The sequence below is a fragment of the Pinus tabuliformis genome, chromosome 8 (genome assembly GCF_031772625.1).
Source record: "Pinus tabuliformis cultivar Carrire ecotype Pingquan chromosome 8, CPIR1, whole genome shotgun sequence".
NCBI lineage: Eukaryota > Viridiplantae > Streptophyta > Pinopsida > Pinales > Pinaceae > Pinus > Pinus tabuliformis.
The window spans coordinates 1,245,746,829-1,245,768,245 of NC_142294.1; the positions used below are offsets into that span (position 1 = coordinate 1,245,746,829).

At 38.4% G+C, this 21,417-nt stretch overlaps 1 protein-coding gene across 1 annotated transcript in view; it reads right to left on the bottom strand.

Annotated features, from left to right (window-relative positions):
* Positions 1–4,257: 4,257 nt before the first annotated feature.
* Positions 4,258–21,417, bottom strand: part of LOC149239893 (chloroplastic import inner membrane translocase subunit TIM22-2-like) — a 76,744-nt gene continuing 59,584 nt past the window's right edge. The window contains exons 2-5 of the mRNA XM_089373579.1: positions 5,385–5,449; positions 5,067–5,139; positions 4,754–4,807; positions 4,258–4,647 (exon numbers count right to left, since the gene is read on the bottom strand). Of these exons, the coding sequence (XP_089229705.1) occupies positions 4,394–4,647; positions 4,754–4,807; positions 5,067–5,139; positions 5,385–5,449 (446 nt within the window). The 3' untranslated portion in view covers positions 4,258–4,393. The remainder of the gene's footprint in view (positions 4,648–4,753; positions 4,808–5,066; positions 5,140–5,384; positions 5,450–21,417) is intronic.

Below are 21,417 nucleotides of genomic sequence, written 5' to 3' on the forward strand. Positions count from 1 at the left end.
GTACATATCAGCATGGGAAGCAGCATGGGAAATTGTTTGGTTGCGCAGAATTTTGCAGGACTTGGACATTTCTCAGACAGAAGCTACATCATTATTCATTGACAGCCAGTCAGCGATCAAACTTGCTAAGAACCCAGTTTTTCATTCAAAGACAAAGCATGTGGACACCAAGTATCATCATATCAGATCTCTCATTATGAAAGATGTCCTCAAGCCAGTTTATTGTCCTTCCGAAGATCAAATCTCCGACATTTTCACGAAACCGCTTGGCAGAATAAAATTTACTAAGTTCAAGGATGAACTTGGTATCTGTTGTAATGTATCTTTGGATCATGGGGGAGAATGTTAGATGATCCAAAAATACAATATTATCATAGGTTATAAAATAAGAATAAAATAATTATTAATTTAAGATATTAAATTAATAATTATTATTCTAGATTGTTTTAGAATTAGTATTTTGTTGTAACTAAATATGACTCTCCAAATGTGTCGTGTCTTAAGCTCTATTTTAGGAGATTTGTTAGCTAGTTGGTTTGAATAGCATTTATTGTAAATGGAAACTTGTTATTTAATAAGTGATCCATAATTAGAGGTAGTTAGGACATGGATCTTATAAATAGCTCATTGCAAGAGTGTTTGGATGTTCGGGTGTAAACTCTTGCAAAATCAAATTATGAAATTATTTTTTCTGATTAATAAAATTACGTGTCTGAGGACACTTCTGCCATTAACATCCAGATTTATAATATGTGTACAAACATCAATGCCCTTTACCTCTTCATCCAAAATGTGAGCGTTGAATCGTGTAAGAGCCCTTGTAGGACTAGCCACTGTCAGATGAATCCCCACCACGCATTTGTTTGAGCTTGTTAACATACTTCCAAAGTGGATAGAATTCTAGCTACTTGTTTGCTAGAGGAGCTCTAGGGGCATTAGAAATGACAGTGAGAGCCAAGAATGTTGCAAAACATTTACTCAGCAAATAATTTTGCTACCCACGCCCTTCTTCTTGCTACCCAGAATCATCCTCTTGCAAGAAATGCACCAAAGCTTGCTCATAAATTTGCTACCCACACCCTCCTTGTTGCCCAAAATCATCCTCTTGCAAGAAATACACCAAAGCTTGCTCCTAAATTTTGCTAACCATACCCATCTTGTTGCCCAAAATCATCCTCTTGCAAGAAATGCACCAAAGCTTGCTCCTAAATTTTGTCCAAAACACAAGTTAAATGTTTGTTGTTGTTGTAGGAAGCTCTTTTTGTTGAACAAAGTGTGAGGTATGAGCACATGAAATGTTTTCTTATAGAAAAAAAGTTGTTATGGTTTCTAGAGAACTCTAAATTTTCTTTTTTTCAAATAAACGTAATAAAATAGTTAATTATGTGGAGTGATTAGATATGTTTATAAGTGGTTAATTAAGTGGGTTTTTGCCCCATGACGGTCCCACACTCTTACTGGTGCTTGGACAAGCCCAACAACAAAAAAAGGACATCAAGACGGCTCCGATCTGCGCCAAAATGACGTGGAAATGTTGTCATGTATATTATACGACATTTCCAAATCAAGTCATGTGCCCTTGCTGGTCACTTCAACAAGCCCACCCAAGAAAGAAAAGACATTGAAACAACTAGAATTTGCGCTAAAACAACATAGAAATGTCGTTGATTGTACCATATGACATTTCCAAATCAAGAACATTTCCAGGTTGTTTCTTACATGTTTTCACATTTCAAACCATTCTGAATATGCTCGCTCGGGTCAGGGGAGGGGGAGTGTTTCCTACAACATAGAACATAAGCAATTATGAATAGAAAAGGCAAGGTGGGAGAAAGATTAGAGACATTTGTATCATACGAACATGTAAACCCATCTAGAGGAGAGACTAATCTTTTTGTGCATGTTCAAGGGCAGGCGAGAAATTCTTTATAACTACTACACATACATGATAGACTTCAACCCATTCAATACCCAGCACCTAAACAAAGACTCCTTAGTCCTACTAGGTCCAAAGAAGACCAATGATAAGATTGACCCCCGTGTTGGCTTCTGTCTCAACTCTTTTTCCAACACTTTCTCCCCTCGTAGTCTACCTACCTTCTCTCTGTGTGTATGATTAAGAAATGTCAAATGCCATTTAAGTTGATTTCCCTTTGTTTTAATTAGTAATATAGTTTGTTCTTTAATTAATTAATCATATAGTTTCATCATGCGACTTTTATATTAAGGCTTTTTAAACAATTCTGACCAAAGGATTCAGGGTCACAACATACCTAATGAATGAATGTTATGGCATGGAGCCAACCTATTCGCTAATCTTGGTAACAAAATAAACCATTGAACTTATAAGCCCTAGAATCAATGACATTGGGAACCATCCAAACATACCATGTGAGATCCTTCTAGATATATTCCATGCTCAACACTTCCATGCATAGGGTCCAATATCCCTCCTTTGACCACTTGTCATGCACTAATAAACATATTGAGAGATCCTTCTAGATATATCCCATGCTCAACACTTCCATCCATAGGGTTCAATATCCCTCCTTTGACCAGTTGTCGTGCACTAATAAACATATTGAGAGATCTTACGCATGGATTAGTCTTCACATCAAATGAGAATAACAAATATATTCCTTTCAAAAAGGGATTGATTTTTTTTAACAATAAATTAAGTTAATATCAACAACCCACAAACCAATACTAGCAAGAACCTTGACTTGGCAAGGGGTGAGACATTCAAAGACATTCCCATATAGGGGTCCCTCTCCATGAGGATGCCTCTCTTCAAGCCTTCATCACAATTTGCCAATATTGATCATATATGTATAGACTCTACCCCCTCTTAGTTTTTAACATGTAACCTCCAAAAAGGAAGCACATATTCTTAACCATTAGAACCCACTCAAGTTTGATCAAAAAAGTATTCAATTTATAAGCATCAAAATCAATGACATGGAGAACCATCGAAACATACTGTGTCAGTTCCCTATAGATACATTACATGCTCTATACATCCATGTATAAGGTCTAATATCCCTCCTTTGAACAGCATGTGTGCACTAATAATCCTATCAAGAAAGCTCATTCACGGATTAGTCTTCACATCAGATGAGGATGTAACAAATCTATTTCTTTCAAAAAGGGTTTAATTATTTTTAACAATAAATAGCTCGTAGCTAGGTACTAACATTCTGCAAACAAGATCTATAAGAAACTTGTAACTTGGCAAGGGCTAAGATGTCCAACGACACTCCCATATGGGGGGTCCCATTCTAGGGGGGCACCTACCCTTCAAGCCTCTTCACAACAGGCCAATATTAATCAGACAACATGTACAGACTCTAACCCCCCTCAGGTTTTGAATCTATAACCTTCAGGGAGAAACACATGTTCTCAACCATTAGGACCACTCAAGCTATACTGAAAAGGGATTAAAATTATAAGCGCCAAAATCAATGACATAGGGAACCATCCAAACATATTGTGTGAGATCCTTCTACATATATTCCATGTATAGGCTCTAATATCCCTCCTTTAAACAGCTTACATGCACTTTAAAATCTGTTGAGGATTAGTCTTCACATCATATCAGGAGGATGTAACAAATATATTTTCTTTCAAAATGGGATAAAAGTTATTTCATTATTTCAGCCAGGTTATACATCATCAGGATTAATGAAAATTAACTGATTGGTAAGACTGACTGCAAGATTAGGCTAGTTTGATCTCATTTAGCTTTGATACTTACAGAACCTTCTATGAATCCCAAAAGAGGACAAAGGATTTTTCTAAAATTAAGGAACGACACAGCCCCTCTACTTAAGGGCCTCCAGGACAACGACTTTCTCTTAGGTTCCAGCAATCATAAACTTCCTTCTGGCATACTATAGTCTCCAATGTGGATAAAAGTTAAGATTTTGCATTGATGTTTGCCAGTAATGAACTTTAATCCATCATTTCCCATGGTTCACTTTATCCCCAAAACATAGCACTGTTGCTGCTTTCTTTTAACGTCTCATCATTGCTGCCTTGGTGACTCAGCATCCTAGTGGTTTTGATACCATTACACTTCCCTTTCATACAACAAACTAGTCAAAAGCATAAGCAATATTATGATTTTGACAATTTAATATTCAAATTTTACAAATATACTTTTCTTGTTGGCTTGCACATAGTGTACACTATACAACTGCAACTACTGGAGCATAATTCCTAAGAATGCTTCTACAAAATATTCACAAGAATAACACATTTTGAATGAAGACTCAATAATATGAAAAAACATTAAAAAATACAACAGAATTCCCCTCGTAAAACTAGTAAGCAACTGCTCAAATAACTGTAAAAGATGAAACAAAATCAGTACAACATTTGCTGGTCAAAAACATTACAAGGTAGGCTTCCTAAATGTCTCTAACTTTGATTGATATAAGGCTAAAATGCCTTCCAAACAAGGACAAGGCAGTGTAAATGGAGGAAGAACTGGAAAGGAAACCGGCAATGAACTAGTTTGGGCCTGTTTCAGCGACCTTGCATTTGACAGGGGAAGTGCAATTGCAGCTTGTCTTTTGTTAAGCCCCTCAATAATAAAAGAAAAGGCACCAAAAGTAAGACAACCTTGCATAAGAGCTTGTGGCGACCCTGGAGCACAAGAAAACACATGCAAAGAGAGAGCCATTTCAGACTAAGCCACAAAACGTAAGTCTTTGATGATCAGTTAGTACAACCCACAATTCTTTATAAATACCTGGCATACTCAGAGCAAGGCCAGTAACACAACCTGCAACACCTGCATTAATGACTACATAGCGAACCAATCTTTTAGTTTAGAAGCCAAACCTGCATTGTAGCACCTTTCAAGATAATATAGATCATTACTTGGGATAAAGGATAGAAAGAAAACCACTAGACATAGATATAGGATACAGGAATAGAAACAATATTGACCAAAAGGAAACTAATGACACTTCTGTCCTTTGCCATGAATATAAGAAAAATGCTCCATCAAAGAAAAATCATAATAAAATCCATAGATGAAAGAAAATAAAAGATGCTCATACCATCATCTTTCCCACGTAACTTCTTCAGGTAGCATACAACCAGACTGTGAACTCCAGATAGAATGGCAAAAGTCTACGCTCATGAGGAAAGCTTGTATTAATAAGAAAGCATGTACAGAATACCTTTATGACAGTATGATGATAGCCTTGTTATCGTAGAAAATAATTACAAGGAGGTAATCACAACATGATATTCCTTGACAAATTACAAGCTTTTTCCCAAGATTATAGGATCAACTATTCCAGTAAATGCTTAAACTAGGAGAAACTATTTAAGTAGATAAAAATCCCAAGATAGAAAGAAACCTAAGGCCTCACCTTTGCAGAGGAACCTCCCTCTCCAAGCGATCCTTTGAAACCTTTCCTTTTGACAAGCCCTGAACCTGGATTAATAAAATACTGAAATCGTAAGAATGGAATCTATCATTTAAACCAGAAAAAGTTGTATATGTTATTGCTGCTGTATATGATATACCAGTCAAAAGTAAGCAGCCCGTTGACCACAGACCAGCAAACATATTCAATATGAAAGATACGTACATGGGTAAGAAATCCATAAACTGATGAGTAGATAAGGCATTTATGTTCTTCGTCTATATTGTATAACATAACAATATTAAAGAAAGATAATACAATACAGAAAGAAGGTTCTATATAACAGCAGAATATCAAGGGGTTGGATACATTTGTAAAGTCCACATCTCAAGGAATCCCATATAGAGAGGATCCAGTAGTGCAAACCATGCATGATCTGATCCCAAATGCCAGTGCAATATAGCCAGTAGTAGAGATTATCATGTGCTCCTTATAACATTATTAAATCACTCAAGAAACTCCCAATGCAAAATATGTAAGGTGTTAGAAACTAATTTCCATTTCTTACGCAAATTGCCACATCAGTATGTAACATGTCTTTATGCTGCAGAAAAATGTAGGAAATTTAGTCGAGTAGATCTAATGCATGTAATCTTGATGAAATAAGTAATCTTATGCATGTGATCTTTGATGAAGTAAAGCATGCACGCAGCTTGCATGAACTGCAATTCATTGGGATTAGATTACAATATATATACATGCAAATTAGTTAGAAGCAAATGCACAGAAATTAGTCAAGATTGTGAAAATTCCACAACAGGAACCCCTACTGCAGCAACTGATGATATTACTCCTATTTGTTAAATTCCTTGAAACAAATTACTTGCAGTTTCCTACGGCAAATATCGTAATACATACACTGCAGCCTTCACTTAATTAAATATTATGTGGAGACAAGACACTAAGCAAGAAAGAAAATACAACATAATAGACATCGTTATTTTTGGACAAATGTCCCCAGAAAAACCCAATGCGGGAAAACCGGTGCAGCAGATCTGAGGGTTTATTATTATTAAGCAGTAGCAAATTCTGCATACATCTCTGAATACCTCTCGGGTTGTTCAATTACAGAGACAAATACTGGCAGAAAGATTTGTGAGATTACCTCACACAGTCATTGAGAAAATCCCGGCTGATCCGGATACTGAATGAAGCACCTTTGGCAGGCCCTACGTTGCCTCTCCGCAGTCCTCACGCAGTCCTTGCGTCAACCTCTCTAGGCACTATGTTACCCAGTGTGTCGATCAATTTTCTGCCTAGAGTCTCTGCTCTCCGCCTCCCAGTCTCACACCCCGGCTCCCGGCTTCTCAAACTAACTCTCCCCAGCAAAATCTTGGACTCTCTGCGCTGCCTCTGCATGACCCTGTGTTAGCGTCTGTGTCTGGGCCACTGGATCACTCTTTGCCTCTCTCTACTAATGATTCTCCGGCAGAGAAAATCTCTCTCCGGATGCTATCCCTGCCCCTCAACTGCAAGAAATCTCCTCAATCAGAATTTCCTCCTAAGAACTTCTCACTTCAGAAATTCGATCTCTTGATCTCTCGGTGTGTTTTCCAAATGACCCTCAAGCCTCTTCTTATATCTTTCTGTTTGACAACCAACGGGCTAGATTAACTCCTAATCAAAGGCTCAAATCATTTTGGCTTGATCTTCTTCTAGAAGTTACACCCACAATTAGATTAATACCCATAATATTTTTAATTTCCTAAGTTTAGACTTAGGGTCCAATTAAAAAATATTAATTATTTTAATAAAATCGTTTCTGGGTGGAATTTCCCAAAACACTTTTTGGGTTCTTTGGAATACATGTGCCCAAGCCTCCTTGCAAAATTTGAGGCCTAGAGCACTCCCTGCATTGTGTGATCCCCTTTGTTCTTTAATAATTATAGGGATGATATCCTCTGCATCTTAGCTAACGGTTGCCTACTTATGTCTCTGCTAGCTAGATGATCCAGTGTCCCCTCTGTCATTGGTATTTTAGGCTTGTTTGTCTGGTCTACAATTCAACAAGGTTTGGTTAAAGTCATCATTAGTTGTGTTATGTTATGCCTAGCTTTCCTTATATACAATGCCTTGATATCGGAGTTTCATGACTAGCTCTAGCTTGCTTTGTAATAAATGTCCTTGATTGAGTTCCCAAGAGAGTATGTGATGGCTTTGGATAGATCTCATTGCATGAATGACGAGACCTAATTGTGGCATAATTAACCTTGCAACAATTCTCTTCTTGATCATGGAGCATCCATCTAATGAATCCCATTTACATGTGAATACTTAATGTGTGACGCATGGTTTCCTTCACCAAGGCCCAACTAACCTAAGATTCATTTCATGTGCACAACAAATGCAATGTCATGGTATAATTAATAACATTCATTGATTGTTTTTGAATGTGTACATTAATTGATTACTTTTCAAATACTCATGCTTTTTTACTAATGGTAATGGAAGGCGCAATGAGTGGTTGAGAGAGGGTCTACGAAGTACACAAGAGTTATAGATCACTCCTGGAGTACCAAAATAACATAAATAGCTCTCCTTCTTAAATAATTTAGCTTATATCGCTGAGTTAACTATGAATGTTGCCATTTCGAGCAAGGAAGACTATACATTGGACTTTATGGGCAACCCTAGCTATTGGAAAATTGTTTGGATATCTTTGCACATCCTCCAAAGCATTTGGGATGCTAGAGGACCAATTTTCCTATCCTTGCGAAATCGTTGGGCTTCCTTGAAAATCTCACATGCTTGTGAAGCAATTCCTTCAAATTGCCAAATTGTAGACCTCTCTTGTCAAAATTGACATTCATCTTCAACTATTTGCTTACTTTTAGTAAATCAATGACTTCTCAAGGCAGCTCGCTCCATCTCACTCTCAAATGCATATCATTCATTTACCTTGGTGAAACTGACATGCCAAGAGAGTGACATCTCTAAGCATGGTCTATTTTCCTATAAAACTATATTGTTACCTTTCTCTAAAGAATAGCACTTGTCGACTCAATCAATCAGACCATGAACCCGACTCTCAAAACATAACTTCTTGTGCCTTGAGCCATGACTATATGATAATATTTTATTTACATATCAATCACATTCACATCTCTAGAAGCATAATCTCTCAATGGACTTTTATTTGTGTTCATGAATGCAAGATGCAAGCGCAACATATTTCAAGCATGTGACCATTCAATGTATACTTACACAATGCCACATGCTATTGCAATCATCTTCATATTCTGTATTCAATACATTATTTTGATCTATATAGATTCCTTCACATTATCCTATTTATTTTGGATATTCAATTGATAACCCATTTTGGTTTGATTACATTGGTGTCACAGTCATCTAATCCTAGCATTTGGACCCACCTTTTATCAAACCTTATATGATTTCAACCGTTGACCACATATTTTCATAGTCAAATTGAAACTCTTCCTAGGCTATTATCCATTTTTTACAATGATCTGGGCAAACTTACAAGACTGAATCATATCTAAACCATATGTATTTTGAAATTAGATCAGCATTACTAGTGTCTAGGTGAGATAGCAACATAGGAGTGCCTTACACTATGAACAATAGTGCCAAACTAGTTACAAATCATACCATGTGTAACGGTTACTTCCCCACATTCTTTGTGATTGGATATAATAATGGAGTCACCAGGAAAGATAGGAAATTGAAACCACAAAAGATGTTGGTTATCAAGGGATTAGGTTATACGTTGCATAGAAATAGGTTTAACTACCACCAGGACTTTAGCTAAAAATATCATGACAATTTTCACCAAATAAAGTTCAAGGGTTACATTAATAAGCCAATTTGAACCTTGTTGAATCAGCAACTAGTCCTCAAGTCACTACCTTCGGGAGAAAATTGTACCTCTTCAAAAAAATGTTTTCAAAAATAATTTATCGTTGAAGGGAACCATATGCCGCCATTCCAACAATAAAGACGTGTCATTTGAATCACAACCCAAGTCAAAGGAATAAGATATTAAGTTATACTCCAAAAATATAAAAGCATATAAGTTCCAAAGAAAAGAAATATCGGGGAGTGTAAAGTTCTATTTCAAAATATTTGAAAAAAGAAGGAAATATTCCATTACGATATAATTCCATTACAATAAGCTCACTTACAAGATAACATGCCATGAAATTCCATCCATTGATCCAAGACAATAGCTCCAAAGACAAATGATTTGCTACAAATATCAAAATGCATCCATAGATCCGATTTGCTCCACAAGGCAAGAAGGTTGAATTACACAAGAGGACGAAATTCCATGTGTGTGTGATGATGAGATACAAATGAATCTCTCCTCTATTTATATGAGTACGAATGCATATTTTAGCCTAAAAGCCCCTAAACCAGTAAAATAATGTCACAACAAGAAGCTAGGTCACAAGCTGACCTACTAGCCAAGACAAAATACTAATATAGGAAAGCACTAACATTTCTTTGAAATGATTCCAATCCACTGGAGGATTGTAACACACATAAATACGCATCAAATAATATTAGATAACCAAAGGTCACATGTCTAAATGCATGTCTCTTCAAGCATGTGACCATTCAATGTATACTTACACAATGTCACATGCTATTGCATTCATCTTCATATTTTGTATTCAATACATTATTTTGATCTATATACATTCCTTTACATTATCCTATTTATTTTGGATATTCAATTGATAACCCATTTTGGTTTGATTACATTGGTGTCACAGTTGTCTAATCCTAGCGTTTGGACCCACCTTTTATCAAACCTTATATGATTTCAACCTTTAACAACATATTTTCACAGTGAATTTGAAACTAGCCCTAGGTTATTATCCATTCTTTACAATGATCTAGGCAAACTTACAAGACTGAATTAAATCTAAACCATATGTATTTTGAAATTAGATCAGCATTACTAGTGTCTGGGTGAGATAGCAACATAGGAGCGCCTTACACTGTGAACAATTGTGCCAAACTAGTTACAAATCATATTGTGTGTAACGGTTACTTCCCCACATTCTTTGTGATTGGAAATAATAATAGAGTCACCAAGAAAGATAGGAAATTGAAGACACAATAGATGTTGGTTATCGAGGGATTATGTTATACGTTGCATAGAAATAGGTTTAACTACCACCAGGACTTTAGCTAAAACCATCATGACAATTTTCACCAAATAAAGTTCAAGGGTTGCATTAATAAGCCAATTTGAACCTTGTTGAATCAGCGACTAGTCCTCAAGTCACTACCTTTGGAAGAAAATCGTACCTCTTAAAAAAAATGTTTTCAAAACTAATTTATCGTTGAAGAAAACCATAGGCTACCATTCCAACAGTAAAGACATGTGCCATTTGAATCACAACCCAAGTCAAAGGAATAAGATATTAAGTTATACTCCAAAAATATAAAAGCATATAAGTTTCAAGAAAAGAAATATCGGAGAGTGTAAAGTTCTATTTTAAAAGGTTTGAAAAAAGAAGGAATTATTCCATTACCATAAGCTCACTTACAAGATAACCTACCATGAAATTCATCCATTGATCCAAAGACAACAGCTCCAAAGACAAATGATTTGCTACAAATATCAAAATGCATTCATAGATCCGATTTGCTCCACAAGACGAGAACGTTGAATTAGACAAAAGGTCGAAATTCCATGTGTGTGATGATGAGATACAAATGAATCTATCCTCTACTTATATGAGGGGTATGAATGCATATTTTAGCCTAAAAGCCCCTAAAACAATAAAATAATCTCACAACAACAAGCTAGGTCACAAGTCGACCTACTAGCCAAGACAATATAAAAAATTGCCCACACATGTGAGCCATAGGGCAGAATATGATGATGTCATCCATAAGTCAACCTCTCTAGGCCCTAGGTCATACGTTGAGGTCTCTTGGTGCCAAGTTGCGTAGAAGTCTCTAAAAATCACCTCCTAAGGGTTGGCCCTTAAGTCTCTATCAAAATCTCACCGTGGGCCCAAATTGCATCTCGGGGGTCAAAATGTGGTCTCATGGGTCTCCAAATAACCATGGTGCATGTCTCTTGCTCCAACGTTGAGGGCTTCCAAGGTGGTGCTAGCCCTCCCATGTCTCAAGGAGTGAAATCGTTCTCATCTGTGTTGAAAAATCTAGGGCAGCTAGATTAGGTGATTTCTCTTTACTTCGATAACTACTTGTGATGTATTTTTACTTAACTTGATTAGCTTCTTCTTACACTTGATTATTATTAGTGTTCTTTATCATCAAACAGCTACCCAACAATAAAATCAAAGAGACAATAGGACATGAGGTGTAGGCGATTAGCCAAGGAAAAAACCTCTCCAACTGAGAGGAAAACCCACAAGAATTCTTCTCTTTTTATAGAACTTCAATTGACGAATTTCAAGACCTATGGCCCTTGACAAAGACCCTGCAAGACCAAGTCAAACCTTGATTCCTGCAACTTCTGCAATTTCGACTTGCCCAACAGATTCTTCTGGAACTTGGACTTGCCCAACACATTCTTCTGCAACCTCGATATGCCTAGCAAACTCCTCTGCAACTTCAACCTACCCAACAAATTTTTCTGCAACTTCGACCTACCGAACAAATTCTTCTACCCATCACATGTAGAAACCCTAACACAAGAGAGAGAGAGAGAGGTCCAAAAACATTGATCTAGTTCTTCTCCTTCCTTTTCCTCCTTTTTCCAGCTTTTATCTTGAGAAGATCGAACTTGCTTGAGTGAGTCACAACGAGGTCGAGTTCCTTCTTATTTATAGGCTTGTGAGGGGTATGAATGGCTCTATTTAGGCTGACTTGTCCCTTCATGTAGGCCGACTTGATCTGTGTGCCATGACGAGGTCTTGGAGGGTCTTTTGATTCTATTTTGACTCAAATAAAAAAATTTTACAATATGTAACATGCCCAAATGGGTCTTCAATACATGACAATGACTCAATTGACTTTATCACAAACCTAGAAGCACTCAATGGGTGCTTGACCTAAAAATACATTTCCCTTGAACATGAAACCCATGCCTCGAGAATAATAATAAATTTATTTTTCTCTTTTCATTAAATACATAAAATCACAATTACATATGCCATTATGAAGACCGAACCTAGTTAGATATTTCAACACTCCCTCTTAACTAGGGAGGTATTCATAATCCATACAAGGTACTTAGACATTCTCAATTTGAAGAATTCTCATAAGAAGAGTCGGATTGGTAACCCATCTGTATAACATCATATCATCCAGCGTTGTCACATAGCAAGGCCTTGACTAACAGCGCTATCTCTCCACAAGATCAGAGCACAATGCTGGCGAGACCAATGATTTATAGACTCCCTCATCATTCTCTCTCTCGGAACATACCCCCCTCAAGTTCTCTCAGAGTATGTTCCACCAGGGCTATTCTTATCTTGGATTCCCATTCCTCAAAGAAAATTGGTCCTCTACGACTACTCTTATCTTGTATGCCCTACAACATCCTCAAAGAGTATCGGATGCCAAGTGAAGACAAGAATGATGTGTCTATCTCTCCTCGTGGCCTTCACTAAGACTTACGGTTGTTAGTCCTGGTCTAGTGCATGACACATGAAGTAGAGAACCATATATGTCACTCCTGCTTATCCAGGGATGACCAACCCATTCCATAAAAGGAATGTACCCAAGCTCCCTCTTAATCAGGGACTTGCTTCCACCAGCTCTCTAGGTGGAGATCATGGGACAACCAGTTGCTTGTAGGACTCCCTCTTTCAATGTCATGAGTTTCTTCTTTATTATGGAGCCTACATCTTTTAGGACTTCTTCGTAGGGCATCAACCATCCATCACTTTCATTCATGAATCATGTCAGTCATGTCATCCTTTATTTCATCGGAAAGCAATCCATTAGTCAATATCTGGCTTTTCTTTTATACCTTTCTACCTTCTTCACATCATGTTTCCTTCAGGATCTTTCATCCTACCACATGAATATCAGTTGTAGATGACATCTACAGCTCTTCCTTTGGTAGCACTACATTAGCCCATCCAAATATTGTGCAAAAATCAAAAATGAACATTAAATCAAACTTACCTTTATGATGACCTTTTCATCATGACATCTGCTTGTTGTCACATCAACATCCTACATACATATTGACACATCTCCAAAAAGATATACAACATCAAGGGTCTCTTTCTTTTTCAAACTCTATCAAGATCTTCAAATCTTTCCCATGGAGATATCATAGTCAAATCTTCTAGTCCTTGGATGTTGATTGCCTTCTTCATTGTTGCATTTTTCATGATCTCTTCCTTTCTTTATTCAAACATTTCCTCCTAGGAACTTCCAATCACAATTCCTTCAACTTTGTCAACCACCTCATATTTCATATGAGGGCATATTATGTTGATTTCATCTAGTCAATGTGTGAACCATGCCTTCATGCATCCTTTCACAGGAGGAGATCCCTTCTTTTGATCATGCTCTTGAGGTAGAGCATTCATTCATGATATCTGCAACCATATGACATAACTCTGTTTTATCAAGTACAAGCATACATACCTCAACTCTTTCTTTTGGTCATCCAGACTTCCTTCAGCAGCTTCCTTGATTGAAAGAAATTCAATCCCTTGACCTTCTGCTTCACTTCTTTTGACATCGTACCATCATCCCATGAATCCCATACAAGTTGAAATTTTGGACGAGACACTTGCTTCTTCCGGTAGGTGAACCTTTAAATGAAGATTCCAACGGAGGATCTTGATCATCCTTATCTTGCAAATGCTCCTTTTGAATGATGTATGATGAGCTCTATACTAGATGACTTTGTTTTTCCCATTAGTACTACTTATGCTTCTAATGAGGTTACCAAAAGCTACATCCTTCTATAGGTGACAACCTTAGACTTCTATTTCAGCTATCTTTCATGCTTCTTTATGATGATGTCACAAGTTCTGGCTTTCAATCGTATGCTTCTATAATGTCATGATGCATCCTATCATGCTTCTCATGATAGTTATACTTTACAACAAAAAACATGAAACAGAAATTTGAAAAGAACTAGGTGAGGAAGAGTATCTCAATCATAATAGAGAACTTTTACCTCCTCCTCCTTGGATTTCTTCTCTTCAGCTTCTTCCACTTCTTCAATGATATGAGCTTCTTCCCTTCCTCTTTTGTTGTTGTCCTTCTTAAGCTTTGGACATTCTCTCTTGCAGTGCCCATATTCATGATAGCCATAGCATTGAACCTTCGACATGTTCTTCTTCTTTTACTAAGGACCAAGCTTCCCAAACTTCCCTTTTTCTTCTAGCCATGGTAGAAAAAGCTTGAGCTTGCTCGCTTGATCCTACATCGATTTTTGCCATCAGCCTAGTTTCTTTGATTTAACACAATGACCATAGTTCATTAAATGGAGTAGCCTCCTTCTTCCCATAGATGCTTGATGTGAAGTTGCCCCATTCCTTTGGTAGTGCATTGAGCACTATGGTAGTCATTTCCTTGTCAGGCGTTATCTCTCCCAACTCTTGCAGTTGGTTCCTTATATCAGACACCCTCATAAAGTATCATTCCTTCCTTTTGTTGAGAAATCCAAGAGGATGACAAGTTAATTGATTTCTCTTATTATGGCATTAGTTTGTGATGTTTCATTATTATTATTCTTTCGTTCGATTTATCTTTTCTTTATCATGAAGACTAATGCCAAACAACAAATAGAAGAGGACACGAGATGTAGGCACGCAGCGAGGGAAAAACCCCACTGTAGGGGAAAACCTGATCAAGAATTCCCCCTTCCACTGTGTAGGAATTTACAGGGTAAGTTCCTCAGAAAGAATACCAAGAGGACACCGCTCACAACCAGATCTCAAATCAATACACCAGTATTTTTGACGTGGTTAAAACCCTCAGAGTGCAAGGAGGGAAACAGTCCACGGCCTGTCCCAACGTGGGTACAGACAATTTATTAATCAAAGAATGAAAATTTACATAAGCTTCTCTCATGCACGGATTACCCGAACAATGACCCTCCATGCGCTTTAAATAGAACTCATGGACCAATCGGGTGTCAAGCCACGGATCAAGTGTCGATAATACCGAGGTGAGAGTGAACCGTCGGATCACTACATATCGTGACCGTCGGATTGTAAGTTACAATATGTACAACGGTAAAGAAACACACTTTACCTAACTCTATACCTAACTCTAAACTAGACCAAGTTGAACTTAACTATATCCTATGTGTCGGAATATCCTAACATCCCCCCTTAAGAACAACTTGGGATAGGATTGAAGGATTTACAAATATGACACAATAGGAGAAGGAAGGAGGCACTAGAGCCTATCCCCCCTTAGCGACAACTTCCTGAACTCCAAGCATATATCGAAGTTTAGTGAACTTCGCCTCTGTGAGAGCCTTTGTGAAGATGTCTGCAACCTGATCATCTGTTGGACAATATTGCACTTCAAGAACATGGTCATGAATGAGCTTTCTGATGAAGTGCATGTGTAGTTCGATGTGTTTGCTGCGCTGATGCTGAACTGGATCTTTGCATAGCTGAATGGCACTTTGATTATCACACCAAAGTGTGGTTGGATGCTGCTGCTCAAAGCCAAACTCTGATAGGATCTGACGAAGCCACAAGGCTTCCTTACTAGCTTCCACGGCACCACGATACTCTGCTTCTGCTGACGAAAGAGAAATGGCAGCCTGTTTCTTACAGGCCCATGTAATTGGTCCTGAACCAAGAGTGAAGACATAACCGGCAGTAGACTTCCGATCATCAGGGTCACCAGCCCAATCAGAATCAGTGAAACCAACTAACAGAGGAGCTGCTTGGGCACTGTAATGAATCCCAAACTGTACTGTACCTCGAACATAACGAAGTATTCTTTTGGCTGCTTTCCAATGACTTTCACGGGGGTTTTGCATAAAACGAGCAACAAGGCCAACAGCAAAGGAAAGATCAGGACGAGTATGGGTTAAGTACAAGAGTTTTCCTACAAGTTGACGGTATAAGGTAGCATCAACTTCAGGAGAAGTACAAGAGACTGAAAGTTTGACTCCAGACTGAAAGGGAGAAGGGGCTGGCTTACAGTCTTCCATGTGAAAATGACGAAGAATATCACAAGCATACTTGGACTGGGAAAGGGAAATACCTTCCTTGGATTGCAAGACTTGAAGACCGAGAAAATAGTGTAAGTGTCCTAAGTCTGTCATTTCAAATTTCTTTTTAAGGATAGACTTCACATGGTTTATAAGGTTGGGATCACTGCCAGTAAGGATAAGATCATCAACATAAAGAACAAGGATGATAAGAGAGTCACCCACTTTCTTGGTGTAGACAGTATTGTCAGAATGACACCTAGAAAAGCCAGATTCTAAAAGAAAGCTATCCATTTTGGCATACCAAGCCCGAGGAGCTTGCTTGAGACCATAAAGGGATTTCTTAAGTCGACACACAAGGCTAGAGTCTGTTTGTATGAAGCCAATGGGTTGTTCCATATAGATTTCTTCCTGCAAGTCCCCATGCAAGAAGGCAGATTTAACATCCATTTGATGGACTTCCCATTTTAAAGAGGCAGCAAGGGAAAGAACAAGGCGGATAGAGTTCATTTTGGCAACAGGGGCGAAGGTTTCAGTGTAGTCAATGCCTTCAACTTGTGAAAAGCCCTTAGCAACTAGACGAGCCTTATGTTTATCAACTTTCCCATCTGGTCCATACTTGGTTCTGTAAACCCATTTGCATCTAACAAGTTTGCGTCCCTTTGGTAGAGAAACAAGATCCCATGTATCATTTGTCATCAATGAATGATATTCTTCATTCATAGCTGCTTCCCAATGTGGATGGCCTGAAGCTTCTGCAAAAGTGTCAGGATCATGATTTACTGGAGCTTGAGCCAGTAAAGAAGAGGCTCTTTCAAACTGAGAACGGGTACGTCGCTGATCTGTAGGATCACCGGCAAGATCACCTGCTGCATCCCGAGTAGCACGGACCCATCTTGGAAGTTGAGGATCCTGAGAAGGTGGGGGAGGATTATCATCCTCGCTTTCATCATCAGAAGAAGAAATGTTTTCAAAGATAGAAGAGATAGGAAGAGGTGGCACATCCGCCGGACTAGGCTCGCAGGCCGATTTATTTTCATCAAATTTTACATCTCTTCTAATGATAACATTTTTGGACTTAAATGGAATAAGTCTATAACCTTTTACATCTTCAGAATATCCAACAAAAGTACATTTCTCACTCTTAGGTTCTAAGGCTTTATGCTTTTCATCTGGAATATGGGCCCATGCTTCACTTCCAAACACACGAAAGTGACTTACATCTGGTTTAATGGAACTCCAGGCTTCTTCTGGAGTGATATTCTCTAGAACCTTAGTAGGAGTGCGATTGATTATATAATTTGCACAATTAATTGCTTCGGCCCAAAAACTAAGACTGAGTCCTTTAGATTGCAGCATACAATTAGCCATTTCCTTTAAGGTGCGATTTTTCCTTTCAGCTACACCATTTTGTTGTGGAGTGTATGGAACAGTATGTTGCATTTGAATTCCATTTTCGGTGCAAAAGTTGATGAATGCATTTTTAACATATTCTCCACCATTATCAGTTCTTAGCTTAAGAATTTGATGTCCAGATTGTTTTTCAACGAATGCTTTGAAGGCCAAAAAGGTGGTAAATACTTCGCTCTTGAGTTTTAAGAAGTATACCCAAGTGCGTCTGGAGAAATCATCAATGAAAGTTAAGAAGTACTTGCAGCCAGAGAATGAAGCAACAGGAAGAGGACCACATAAATCACTGTGCACAAGCTGTAAAGGGGCTGAGGCGTGCCAAGAGGCACGTTTGTCAAAACTGTCCCGATGATGTTTTCCGAGTACACATCCGGAACAAACACCATCTTTGCAAGATACCATAGGAAGACCTGTCACCATGTTTTCTTTACATAGATGCTGAAGGGAGCGATAGTTTAAGTGACCATACCGCTCATGCCAAAGTTTGCTCACTTCATCATTATGAGCAACAAATACTGAGGGAAGATGGGATGACCCAAAGTTGTGAAACTTATACAACCTTTTGGAATCATCAGCAAGACCAGTAGCTAGAATCTGTTTAGGATCTTTTAGATCCTTGATTACAACATCATGAGGTGAAAATTCAACAATTTTACCTTCACCTGAATGAGTTATCTGATAGACAGATAGAAGGTTGCAGGATAAGTTTGGAACACATAATACATCATTGAACTGACCATTGTCTAGATGAACAGTTCCAGTCCCTACAACATTAAGAGATCTATCATCACCAACATATATATTTTTGGTGTTACAATCATTTAAAGAAGAAAACATGGCTTGGTTTTTGGCCATGTGACAAGAGGCTCCAGAATCAATGAGCCACTCATGAGAATGAGAAGAAGAAGAAGATACATTTAATGCATAACCAGACTGAGATGATTGACGATGACATGCAGAAAATGCCGTTCCGGAAGTTGAAGTTGAAGTAGGCTCCAGATGGATGTTATGTTTCTTCATTGCGGCTTCCAAGGCTTCCATCTTCTTAAAGCATTTAGATTCTAAGTGGCCATCTCGATTACAAAAGTTACAATGTCTGTCAGTCTTCTTCCATTTGTTTTTATTGGTCTTGTCATATTGCTGAAATGATCTTTCATCTTGAGGCTGAGTTGGTTTAGGACCATTCCTTTGAGGATAAGACTTCTTAGGATTCTTTGAATTTGGTTGCTGCTGGGCGGCTAACGCTTTCGAGGAAGAGTTTCCAAGATTAAGAAGACCAAGGTGTAAGAGTTTTTCTTGTTCTCTTATTAAGGAATCACAAAAGGAGTCAAAGGAAGGGGGCTTGTAGTCTTTGCCTTGACAAATGAAAGCTTCCCTGGTAGAATGGAAAGTGGAAACAAATACAGAGTAGGCTGGTCCCAACTTAGTAAGGATGGAATAAATAAGGTTACCATCTTCTTTCTTAACTTTAACACCTTCCAAGAGATATCTAAGGGTTTTGAATTTGGACAAGAAATCTTCAATGCAAGAAAAATTATTAGGATCCAAAGTAAGCAACTCATTCTCAAGTTGATGGGCTCTAATTTCATTTTTAATCCCAAAAACTTTAGCAAGTTTTTCTAATGCTTCATGAGGGGTTTCAATTTCTGCAATGTGGAATCTAAGATCAGGAGAAACAGACATTCCTATCAAACCACGTGCTTGATCTTGTCGATTTTCCCATTTTTCGGCCTTGTCTTCATCTTTGGGTTTCTTCTCTTGGTCTGTGGCTATTCTGAAGAGACCTTTACTTCTAAGTAAATCTCCCATGTAGGCTACCCATTGGAAGTAGTTAGTGCTGTCAAGAATGACTTGGCATGGACTTTCCATTTTTTGAAAAACAACTGAAGCTGAAGATGCTGAAAGTAAGTGGTCCAATGGATAGATCTCGAAAAAATAGGCGGTTTTAAAAAAAAAACGGCTCTGAAAAAGGCTTCCGGATGAAGAAGTTATGGCTTTTTGAAAAAAAATTGTTGACGTTGCCGGCAAAGTGCGCGAATGTGCGGGAATGAAAAAATCCGCCCCCACAAAATGGAGACTTGAACCCAAGACCTCTACTCTCTTAAAAGGTCTTTGAACCAATTGATCTATACAAAAATATTTGAGAGAGAGAGAGAGAGAGAGAGAGAGAGGGGGGGGGCCTCGATTTGCGTGCTTGCCTTGGGAAGACTCTTTTCCCCTACAAAACACAAAACACAAAACCCAACACGAATATCCAAAGAAAAACGAACCTTACGGCTCGAAGTTAGCTTTAGCCAAAGAACTAGAAATTTAAAAAAAAATCTCAAAGTTAGCTTTTAGCCGAAAAACTAAATATTTTTCTCAATGTTTCTGATTTTCCGAGATCACACTAAGGTGCAGGGAAAAGAGCATACGCATGAGAAAAATCCTTTCTTTCTGTTTCTGATTTGCCCAGATCGCACAGAGTCGCAGGGCAAAGAGCATACGCAGAAATGAAAGGTATAGATCCGGAAAAAAAAGGCTAAATAAACCGAAACCGAAATAAGCAGAGAGAAAATGACAGTAAACTGCAAAAAAAAACACTGTATACCTCCCGATCTGAAAAATGACGCAGCTAGGGCTACCGGAAACCTTTTCGCGTGAAACGAAAGGGGTTCCTCACTGAAACAGATGCTCCGAACGCAACAGAGCAGTCCTCTCGGCCCGAAAGCAGTCAGAAACAGCAGATCTAGGAAACGACAGCCGCATGCAGTTCTACCGGCTTCAGATTTGGATCACCAACGGACGCGGCCCTCAAATAGCTTTGATACCATGTAGGAATTTACAGGGTAAGTTCCTCAGAAAGAATACCAAGAGGACACCGCTCACAACCAGATCTCAAATCAATACACCAGTATTTTTGACGTGGTTAAAACCCTCAGAGTGCAAGGAGGGAAACAGTCCACGGCCTGTCCCAACGTGGGTACAGACAATTTATTAATCAAAGAATGAAAATTTACATAAGCTTCTCTCATGCACGGATTACCCGAACAATGACCCTCCATGCGCTTTAAATAGAACTCATGGACCAATCGGGTGTCAAGCCACGGATCAAGTGTCGATAATACCGAGGTGAGAGTGAACCGTCGGATCACTACATATCGTGACCGTCGGATTGTAAGTTACAATATGTACAACGGTAAAGAAACACACTTTACCTAACTCTATACCTAACTCTAAACTAGACCAAGTTGAACTTAACTATATCCTATGTGTCGGAATATCCTAACACACTGTTTTAAGATTCGGCCGGCTTGGAACCGACTCAGTCAAGTTGGTCTGAGTCAAGGCCTCACCGAGTCAACTCGGCCAATGAACTGATTCGGCTGGGCGGGTTATTACTGAGCCGACCGAGTTGTCTAACAACTCGGTCGGCTCGATAATAACTCGGGCGAGTCCATGCCTACTAGGCCTAGTTGGATGACAGCGGCC